The following is an 11,347-nucleotide window of genomic DNA, read 5'->3' on the forward strand; positions in this document are numbered from 1 at the left end:
GCAGGTCGTCGACTGTAGTCCTTCTGCGTGGCAAGGGCACAGGAACTCAGAAAGAAAGGTCAAGTAGCAGGCTAGAACGCAGGGAAAAAAGCAGCTAGGATACAGCTGCAAAACACTCAGCAAATACAAAGAGTTGTGCAGAATGCAGTCACCACGTCCTGCCATGTGCCTGGAGGGACATGTAAGCCTGTCCCCACCCCCCCACCCTGGGCTCTCACTCGCTCCCCACAGCATAGGTCCACTAAGCCCTGACCAGCAAGCACCTTCCTCTCTTCTGCCCTGCAGGGAGCAGGGATCAGAGCCCCAGAGCTCTAAAACACAGTAAAAGGAGTCACCAAAAAAGAAGTGACATTCAAAGAAAGAACCCCCTGAAGTTGGCAAACAGACATCAAGAGGGGGATGCAAACAGGAGTAACAGCACGAGAGAGCCAGCATTCCAGGAATCCGAATGCAGGCCAAAGAGAAAAACCCACAAGCACAGCCTTCCCACCCTGGACTTCCCCCAAGGGTCTCAGGCCAGGCCACTGCAGCCAGAGCCACCCCATCCACCACTGTAGGCGCCAGCCACACGTGGCTACTGAGCACTGGGAAAGTGGCTAGTCTGGACCGAAGGTGTGTAAAGGTAAAAGGGCATGTAACAGCTTTGTTACATGTTGAAATGATAATATTTTGGATACGTTAAATAAAACATAAAGTTAATTTCACCTGTTTCTTTTTACTTTTTAAATGTGGCAACTAGAAAATTTTAAATTACATATGTGGCTCGCATTATACTTCTATTGGACAGGGCTGGTCTAACCCAGGGGGGTTGGCAAGCTATGTATGCTCGCTCCATTGGCCAAATCTAGCCCATTGGCTATTTTTTTAAGGTCTCAAAACCAAGAACGGTTTTTACATTTTCTAAGAGTTATATAAGTACCTACTTAAATTCCTCGATTTTTCCTGTGGGCCTGCAAAGCCTAAAATATTTACTATCTGGCCCTTTAAGAAAAAATTTGCCAATCCCTTGTCTAGACTCTAGAAACAATCAGATATTCACTCCAATGACACAAGGAGCAGGGGGCAGGTTTGGGATTTGTGTGTGTGTGTGATTCTTGCACGTTTATTTTTTTAACTGAGGTAAAATTCACATCACATAAAATTAACCACTTTAAAATGCATAATTCAGTGGCATTTAGTAATTTCCTCATGTTATACAAACAGCATCTCTATCTAATTCTAAAACATTTCATCACCCCAAAACAGAACCCCAACCCCATCAGCAGGCACTCCCCATTCCCCCCTTACCAGAACCTTGGCAACCACTAACTTGCTTTCTGTTTTTACAGATTTACCTGTTGTAGACAGTTCATATAAATGGAATCATACAGTATGTGACCTTTTGAGTCTGATTCTTTTCACTTAATATCATGTTTTTGAGGGTCAATCATGTTGTAGCATGTCTCATTACTTCATTCCTTTTTATGACTGAATGATATTCCATTGTATGGATAGACCACAATTTGTTTATCTATTCATCCACTGATCAATATTTGGGTTGCTGCTACTTTTTAGCTATTGTGACTAGCGCTGTTACAAACATATGCATAAAACTATTTGTTTGAATACCTGTTTTCAATTCTTTTGGGTATATGCTAGCAATGGAATCACTGAGTCATACGCTAATTGTTCTGATGAACTGCCAAACTGACTTCCACAGCGGCTGTACCATTTTACATTCCCATGAGCAATGCACAAGGGCTCCAATTTCTCCACATCTTCACCACACTTACTACTTCCCCTTTTCTACTAAAGCCATCCTAGTGGGTGTGAAGTGGTACCTCATTATGGTTTCAATTTGCATTTCCCTAATGACTAATGACGCTGACCATCTTTTCATGTGCTTGTTGGCCATTTGTAAGGTCTGGAACTTCTGACACACCCCTTGCCAAACTATCTACCAATCTGTGAATAATCACAAATCTTCTAAAAAGGGTGGGCATGGAATTTTCCCATTGTTTCTGAGATAAACGTTAAGTCAAATAAAGAAGTTCCATACCATGGAACTTCTAAGAAAGCCACAGGAACAAAGGGAAATGATGAAATGATTGACTGAAATGACTGATGAAATGATTCACAGAGACCAACTCCTGGCCCACCCACCTCTATGTCTGGGATTCCTACCCCAAGGCTCCCGCAGTCCCAGCAGTGGAGTATGGACACAGCAAGGGGCAGAATTAGACCAGGAGGGCTGAGGGGGGACAAAGAAGGATTGGAAGAGCTGGGAAAGATCATGAGCAACCTGCTCATTCTCCAGAAGGGAGAAACAACCCAGCCAAGGCCCCACAACAAAACAGTGCTAGACCAGGGACTAGAACTGAAGTTTGGTGACTCCTTCCACAAAAAGTGATTCCTAATGGTGCACGAGTCAGCAGGAGAATAAGACATCATGTCAGGTCAATACCCACCAGGAACCCAGGCTGGGACGAGGACCTGGAAGCCAAGAACCCTAGTTCCAGACTTGCTGCTCTGCTCCCTCGCTTCTCATTTCACTCCACACAGCCTCCTGAGTGACTCCGTTCACTCCCATGACATCAGAATTCCCACCTGGCCCCCACCCCTCCTCCAGCTCTAACCGCCTACTGCCTTAGGACCAAATTGGACCTCCACCTCCTCGAAGTCAAATTTACCACACTATTTTTACTCCTCCACGCTCCCTCAAATCTACTCCAAATCTGCTATTCTCAACTGCCGTTAAAGGTACTTTTACCCACCCAGGTTTCCTCAATCCCCACTCCGATCAACTGCCAATATCCTGTCCCTAGTGTCTGACGACTCCTTTCCCTCCTGGCCAGCACTGACCTGGAGAAGACCTTTACTGACATTTAACTGGACTTCTTCAAGAGCACCTATTAGAACTTCTGCCTTTAGCCAGAATTATCTTCCTAAAACACAAATCCAATGGATTAAAAAGCTAAGCACAGGAAATTCCCTGGAGGTCCAGTGGTTAGGACTCCACGCTTTCACTGCCAAGGGCCTGGGTTCGATCCCTGGTAGGGGAACTAAGGTCCCACAAGCCATGCAGTGCAGCCAAAAAACAAACGAACAAGCAAAGCTAAGCATAAAAATAAATATAAAAGAACTAAGAAAAACATCAGAGACTATTTTATAACGTTGGAAAGAAAACCTTCATAAGAATGAGATTAAAACTACAAACTATAAAGGAAAACATGGAAATTAAACTTTCATATTTAAAACTACCACATGAAAAAGAGAAATGGCCATACAATTAAAGACAATGTATGACAGGTGCCAGATTAACATCTAGAGCAGGAGTCGGCAAACCATGGCTCACAGGCCAATCCTGCCAGCTACCTATTTTTGTAAACAAAGTTTCACTGGAAAGAGCCATACCCCTTAGTGTATGTTTTGTATACAGCAACTTCACACATCGGCTTTTGTGCTACAATGGCAAAGCTACATAGTAGCCACTAAGATCTTATGGCCCACAAGGCTGAAATATTTACTATCTGACCTTTTACAGGAAAAGTTTGTGGACCGCTGATCTAGAGTATATACAGAAAGCTCCTACAAATCAGTGGGGGGGGGGGGCCCTAACCCTATAGAAAAACGGGCAAATAATATGAAAATCCACGAAAGAACAAAATATATTCAATAAATATTACTAAAAGAGGCTTAATCTCACTGGAAACTAGGGAAATTATTAAAGAATTAAATCATTTTATAATACCCAATCCTGGCAATGATATGATACAGCCTTTTGTGGAAGACAATTTGGTGATTATCTGTAGGAAAAAAAAAAAAATTTAATGCACTTGATGTCAACCTAGCCATTCTATTTTTAGGTATCTGCCCCCAGAGAAATACTTGCATTCGTGCGCGCACGCACATGCATTCTCGCTCTCTCTCTCTCTCACACACACACACACACACACACACACACACACACACACACACACACACACACACACACACACCCAAAAGCAGTTAGAAAGCTGTTCGTTGAGGCATTCACTGTCTTTAATGACAAAAGCTGGAAGTACCCTTGCTGTCCACCAATAAGGGAATGGTTAAACTATGGTACATCCCTGATGGTACAATATGCAAAACATCCCTGATGGTACAATGCGCAAAAAACAAGTTTGGTATATTTATATGTATTACCAGGAAAACGGCTATACAACATCATTAAGCAGAAAAAACTATATACTTCAGAGCAAAAACGCACATACAGTTTAGGTTTAAATAGGTTTTTTAACTGTACTTGAGTCTGCATGTATGCAGAGAAACGCATAGGAGAAAGACTAAAGGATAAATGCCTTAAAGAGGAGGTGGCCTCAATGATCACTGATCTATCTTCCAGCCTTGATGGTCTAAAATAAGCTCAGGGCGGGAGGGGCAACAGGAAGCAGGGGCTTGAAGGAGACTGATGGGAACCGATTGGCTGAGGTTTTCTAATGGAGCCATGAGGATGAGAGTAAGAGGCTGGGGGACGGCCGGATGCAGGCAGCAGCAGCTAAGGCTGCTGGCAACAGCCCTGAGTCTCCCTCCTTCTCTCTTCAAGAACAGTTTCTTCCTGAAAGATCCCAGGAGGTAGAAGGCTGGCCTAATCTCTCCCAGCACAAATAACCCCACTCATTTCAGAAACGACCAATTCCCCTTGTGCCCTGGAGGGCCCAGGCCTATTTCAAAACCCACAATTCAACTGTGAATACAGTGCAAGATTAAGGTACTTTTAAATTTGTGACGTCCCCCTCCCCACCAAATCCAATTAATAATCAGCATTTTAAAAACAGATTCAATTCAAATATGCAGATTCCATTCCAATTCATCTAAGTTTAAGAATCGGAAAACAAGCCCTATGAGGTGTAAACACCCAATTTAGGCAGCTGCCTGGAATAGCCAGACAACTCTCTCAGAATAACCCTTGCCAAGCCAGAAACTTCCTAAGTCCAAGTTTACTATTCTGTAGGTGCTTCTTGTTCATTTGTTTTTTAAACTGCAAGAAGAAAAAGTTTCATACGATGTCATGCCTTGCTTTTCACAACAGCCTAGTGAGGCAGGAGAGCCAGGGATCCCTGCTCCCAATTTACAGAGAAGGAAAATAAACTGTAACGAGGAAATGGGACTTGTTCAAGGTCACGCAGCTGCAAGTTACAGCCAAGCCTAGAAGTTCGGTCCCCTGACTCCTGGTCCAGGACCCTCACGGCCACATGAACTGCTTCCCAGGGCAAGGCGTCCAGGGGAGAGGAGGGCATCTCCCTCAGAAGCCCGCCACAGGCCGGCACACCACCAGGACACGGACCCTGCCGTCCTAACGCTCTGACTCCGCAGCCCTGGGTGCGGGGTGAAGCTCTGGGTCTCGGGTACCAGAAGTTTCTTTCTGGCCCCTGGGGAAGGCAGCCGGTCCCAGGCCGTCACCCCTGCCCCGCCACCGACTCGGCCGGCCGTGTAAACACTTCACAGCAAGAAAAACGGCCAGGCCGGTCCGCTCCAAAGCAGCGTGTCGGTGGAAGGAGCGCCCACGACGAAGTCAGCTGGGCTGGAACGGGAAAGGGCTCCCGGCCTTGCGCAGGGGGACCAGGGAAAGCTCGTGGCGGCTGGGGAGACGGAGACTGGGGAGAGGCTGGGGAGAGGCCGGGGGTGGGGTGGGGTGGGGGGGGCGGGCCCGGCCGGGAAAGCGGGAGTGGCCGCGCGGAGCCGCAGAGCCCAGCTCCGGAAGGGCCGGCCGGGCCCAGGACCCGCGCCGGGGGCACGCGGGACGGTCCGGCGCCGCGACGTGGGCGGCTTTCCGCCGCCAAAGCGTGCGAAGCCCCCCAGGGATGAGGGACGGAGACGCGGCCGGGAGCGGCGACCCTGGGGGCGGGGAGGCCGTGCTAGCCTCTCCCCGCCGGCGGCCCCGGGTCGCGGCCCAGAGCGAGACCCGGACCCAGGCCGCCCCCGCCCGGTGGCCGCCGGTGGGAGAGGGCGCGGAGCCGGGCGGCCGAGTGTGGCCCCGCGCTTTGTTCCCGCGCTCGGCCGGGCGCCTCGAGCCGCCGAAACGCATGAGTCACCGGGCGGCGAGCGGAGGGCGCCGCTCCGTCCCGCGGGCGCCGCTTTGTCCGCCCCGCCCGCGCCGCCCGCTCACCTGCGTCAGGTCCTCGTCGTTGAGCAGATGCGACTCGCGGGGCTTGAAGCAGTTCTGACACTTGCTCTTGTTGAAGATGTTGGCCTGGAATTTCCTGCAAGGGTTCTCCTTGGCCGCCGACATGGCCGGGAACGGGCTCAGGCCGGGCGCCGCCGCATCCCCGGCCGCCGCCTCCAGCCGCGCACGCAGGCCGGCGCCTCACAGAGCGCGCGGCCCCCGCCGCCCGCCCGCGCCGCCGCCGCCGCCGCCCGCCGGTCCCGGGCCCATGGACGCGGCCTCGCGCGCCCACTCCCGCTCCCGCCGCCGCCCCGCCGATCCCCGCGCTCGGTGCCCGCGCCGCCCTCAGCCGCAGCGAAGGGGAGCGGAACGCCGGGCGCACTCCAGGACGGCAGGCGCGAGCGAGGGAGCGACAGGCCAGCGCGCGGGGCGTGGCGGGGCGCGGGGCGGGGCCGCTTCCCGGCGCGATCGGCGGCCCGGCGGGCCAATGGCAGCGACGCGTCCCGGCTAACAAAGAAACCCCCTGGCCAATGGGAGCCGGGGGTGGGACAAAAGGCGGCCAGGCGCAAGGTAACTTGTGTAGGCGAAGTAAGGCGGGGCGTGGTGGGGCGTTCAGGCTTGGTGGACGGGCGCGCGGCCGCCGGTCCTGACAGCTGCGTGGGCGGGGCCTGCGGGCGGGGGGCGCGGCCTGCGAGAGGGGCGGGGCATGAAGGCGGGGCGGGCCCTGCAGGCGGGGGCGGGGGCGGGGACGGCGGGCTGGCTCTGCAAACAGCTCCTGCAACCTCGCGGTCCCGCGCCCACGCGGAGACGATTAGTTTGACACCCACTATGCGCCGGCCCCGCGTGGCGGTCAGCAAGGCTACATACTGTTCCAAGTACTTGATACGCATGAGCTCAGTGAAAGCTCACAGCCTCCCCATCCCCATCCCCATCTTATGAGGGCGGACACTGAGGCGCAGAGAAGTTAAGGAGAGGGACGTAGGGTTTGGGAGGCGGCGGGGGTGGGGGGTGACTTGGAGATGTCAGCCCGGAAGAGCTGTCAGTTCTATTGCAGGAGATTAGTAAGGGCTGACGCAGTGCCAGGTACTGAGCCAGGCATTCCGGTCCCCACTACGTGCTTGAAAATAAGGCTCCGATGTGTGCGTGTGCGGGGTCTACTAGGCGGGCCAACTGTCACTGCAATCGTCCACTGCCCAGTCTCCTGGCCAGAAGACCACTTGGAGAAGACTGTAAAAGGGGCGCAGGCAGAAGGCTCAGCAGCCAAGAGAGGGGGCTCCTTGGGGAAATTAGGGGCGGCCTCAGGGAGGAGGGGAAATTCAAGCAGAAGGTGAGAGGTCGAGAGGGGCTGGGGTGGAGGTAGCAGAGGAAGGAGCAGGACGGATGAGGCTGAGGGGTTCCCGAGGGCCAGGGCACCCCACGCCTCGGGTTCCAAGCTCGGGCGCGCGTAAAGGTCAACCTGCTGGCAGCCAGGAGTCTACCATGGGAGTTTCCAAACGGGGGGTGAGCCAACTCAGCCCTCACAGAGGAGGTGACACTGAAGCATGTGTCAGTGGCAGCGACAGCAGCTGTTGCTAAGGGAATGGAAGGTTTTAGGAGAAGCAGCAACTGCTTCCAGGGCTGTGTACTTTTCCATTGAGCATCCGGTGAACGGCCCGGGGAGGTGAATTTCAAGTCAGTGTAAGAAAATACTTTCCTCCCAAGACAGCTGAAGAAAGGTGGATCAAAATCCTGTGGCCACCTAAGGGGGAAGGCCAGCTCTTGACCTGGGGCGAGTGCCTTCACCTGCCTGCTGCCTCAGTTACCTCATCTACAAAATTGGCATGATTATGTGCTTGTTGTTAGCATTACATGATATAATGCCTATCAAATATTTAGCATAATGTGCCAAAATGTTAATTGGTCAATCCAAGCAAAAGGTGTTTATTGTCCTATCCTTGCAACTTTTCTGTTGGTTTAAATTTTTACAAAATAAAAAAGAAGTGTGTGTGTGGTGGGGAACACAGACAATTGCACAGAATACTCAGAAACTGACACCAATGGTGGCCTCTGGGGAGGGAGCTGGGTGGTGAGAGGTGACCTACTTTTAATTTTCACTGTGAGCCCTTTTGTTTCTTTGGATTTGATATTGTGTGCATGTATAACTTGTTTTAAAATAACTTTTTAAAGTCCTACCCATGCCTCAAGGCCAACTCAAAGGCCCCTTCCCTTAAGAAAATCCTTGGGGGACTTCCCTGCAGGTCCAGTGGTTAAGACTCCGCGCTTCCACTGCAGGGGCCATGGGTTCAATCCCTAGTCGGGGAACTAAGATCCCGGGAGCATGCCACATGGGGCTGCCAAATAAATAAATAATAAAAAGAAAAAAAAATGCTTGGCATATTCCGCTCAAGTCAGCAGACACATCCAGTGCCTGCCTTGAATGGCAAGGGTCTGCAGCTGGGGGCATAAAGAGGCATTTGAATTGGGCCTGCCTGGGAGGAGCTCACACTTGAGCAAGTGGAGATAAATAAGAACAGAGGGCAGACGGACAAATTCAATCCGGGGTGTTGTGAGGGTCCAGGCAAGGGCACCCAGCTCTGTCTGCGGCTTCAGGGAGGGCTCCTTGGTGGAGGCAGTGCCGGGCTGAGACCTGAGCTGAATAAGAACCAGCCAGGAGAAGGCAGAGGGAAGGCACTCCAGACAGAAGTAGCACAGAGAGGTGAGAGTGATGGGGAAGAGTAAACAGATGGTGCTCGCACAGGTTTAGCCCTCGCTGAATGAATACCTATTACGGTAGATTAAAGGTCAACCTCTTCAGGGAGAGGTGCTGGTGTTTATCATTATTATTGTTGTTTTGTCTCCAGGAGCCATCAAGTGAAGTCTTTAGATTGAACACTTAAGAAGGGCTGTTGGCCTGGAGAACGAAGCAGAGGTGGAGACTGGAAACATGACTGATTGGGAAACTACTCCGACAGGCCACGGAGCAGCGAAGGTAGAGGCTTGAGTTAGGACAGAGTCAGTGGGAGACTACGGGAAATATTCAGGAGGGACAGGTGGACTTAACCCTTCCAAGTGCTGCTCTCCAGACATGACCAGACTGTGGCACCGTCCGAGCAGGGCTGGGTCGTGGTTCCGGCTGCATTTCCACGCCTGCTTCACCGCCTGGCATGTGGTAGGCACTCACAAAGTGTGAACCAACGAATACTGACCGTTCTGTCTCGTATTGTTGTCTCTCCCCCACCAGAGTATAAAACCCATGCGAACAGGGCATCTTACAGCCTTGGTTTCTGTCTCCGGGATCCTAGAACAGCACTTGGGACAAGGTCAAATACTGCACATGAACACAGAAACATTCATTGGGCTGTACACTTATGATCTGTTCACTGCAGACATCTCTGTGGATAATGTAAAGCTCAAACAGGCAGTAAACAGGCAAGCAAGCAAAGCTCTCTCACCTGGGCTCCAAATGCAGGCAAGTCCTGCTCTGCGCACCCGACGGCATCCTGTAAGGAGCGGGACTTGTGCGTGCACGTGTGTGCGTATCCACTCTTAGACCCAGCTATGGAAGCCCCATGTGGACACACTCACAGAGGTAACTGCTCTGACCTCGGTCACCGTGGGTCAGTCCACTCTGCCCTTGAACCGCATGTGAGTGGAATGTGCACTGTGTCTGGCTTTCTCACTCGACTGTGGGTCTGTGGACCCCGTGCCGTCATGTGTGTCCGTGCCTTATGCTTTCTCACCGCTGCCTCAGAGTCCGCTGGCTGGGCGGCCCCGCAAATGTCCCCCGTCTGGGCTGTGGTGAGTAAGGCTCGGAGGGGCACCCTTTGGCCTGACTCTGCCCCACATAAGCACTTGCTTCTGTTGGGATCACCCAAGAGGGCACAGCTGGGCATTTGGTGAGCGTGTGTTTCACAGAACAGGAAACTCCTGGACAGTCCTCCAATCTGGGGGCTGGCCCTCCTCTCCCCCTTTGCTTCCTAACTTGGTAATAAGATTCACCTGGGGGATGTGTTGCTTCTCCAGCTCACTGGGCCTCCCCCGGAAATACTGAACCAGGGCCTGTCGGCGCTCCGGAAGCCATGGGTTGCCAGGCCTGCCTGATCTTCAGGTGAGTTTTGGAAACAGTGACGGAGCTGTGGTTCTCCGGTCTTGAGCGATTTAAAAAATACCTACTCTGGGCCCCGATTCCCAGATATTCGGATTTAATCGGCATCTGGAAAAACTCCTCGAGGGGGTTACTGCAGGGGCAGGGGCGCGGCCCACTGGTTCAGGGAGAGTGGGAGGGACAGGCCGCGAGGTCTCCAGCCTGGGAGGGCCCAGGAGGTCACATGGCTGCACGAAGCCACCCACCGACCCAGCTCGTGACCGGCCGCTGCTTTATTGCCTCTCTCGGTTGTGTGGGCTGACTGGGCCCCGGAGTGGTTCTGCTGGCCTGGCCTGGGGGTCTAGTGTGAGCACAGTGAGACGGTGCCCAGGCTCTCCCCGCAGCTCAGGGATCCCCAAAGTGCTCCAGGAGGGGGAGGCGGAAGCCAGCAGGCGTCTCAAAGTCCCTCCGCCTTCTGTGAGTCGGCACCGCTGCCCCAGCCCCGGGCACTGCCCCAGGGCCTGAGTCCCCGTGAGTTTCCATGAGCTTCACCAGGGCCCCTTGAGACTGGCTGCCACAAATAGTGTCTACTCATAGGTTATTGTGTGAGGACAAAATATATTAATACACGTGACGTGTCTAGTTCGATATCTGAAAGAGTAACTGCTCCGAAACTTTCAGCTTTTATTATTATGCCTAGAACCTCTATGTCGGGGTTGGTGAGCTTGTATTTTAGGCTTTGCAGGCTACGTGGTCTCCGTCGCAAGTACCCCCCTCTGTTGTTGTCCCGTGGAGGCTTCATAGACAATACATAAGTACGTGGGTGACGCTGTGTTCCAATAAAACTTTATTTACAATAACAAGCAGGGGGCCAGGTCAGCCCTCTTCCTTGGCTCCCCTCTTTTCCTGTCGGTTGGGCCTCACTGTCCTGGCCAGTCTCTCAGGAAGGTGGGTCTCCCTGGTCCTGGTCTAGCCCCTGTCCGCCATCACGTTGGCTCTCGGGGTTCCATGGTCATGGAGTGCTGTCAGTGTGCTCTATGCTGGGTACTAGGTTCCATCACATATAATCTCACTAAACCCAACTACCATCATTCGAAGGCAGTTCTGGCAGTGCCAAGTGGTGCCTGATGGGGATCCTTATTAACCTCCCATCCTCCAGC

General features: G+C 52.5%; 1 protein-coding gene across 9 annotated transcripts in view; it reads right to left on the reverse strand.

Moving 5' to 3' along the window:
* MPRIP (myosin phosphatase Rho interacting protein) overlaps positions 1-6,670 on the reverse strand; it is a 127,971-nt gene extending 121,301 nt beyond the window's left edge. For 2 of the 9 annotated variants that reach the window (XM_082442850.1, XM_082442851.1), the window contains exon 1: positions 6,128-6,664. In XM_082442850.1, the coding sequence (XP_082298976.1) occupies positions 6,128-6,250 (123 nt within the window). In that variant the 5' untranslated portion in view covers positions 6,251-6,664. Of the gene's footprint in view, positions 1-6,127 lie in introns of all 9 variants that reach the window. The other 7 variants (XM_082442854.1, XM_082442849.1, XM_082442853.1 and 4 more) reach the window with 6 other exon arrangements.
* Between the last annotated feature and the right edge of the window lie 4,677 nt (positions 6,671-11,347).

Source organism: Balaenoptera physalus (genome assembly GCF_965194825.1).
Source record: "Balaenoptera physalus genome assembly, chromosome: 20".
In the NCBI taxonomy this organism is placed as follows: Eukaryota; Metazoa; Chordata; class Mammalia; order Artiodactyla; family Balaenopteridae; genus Balaenoptera; species Balaenoptera physalus.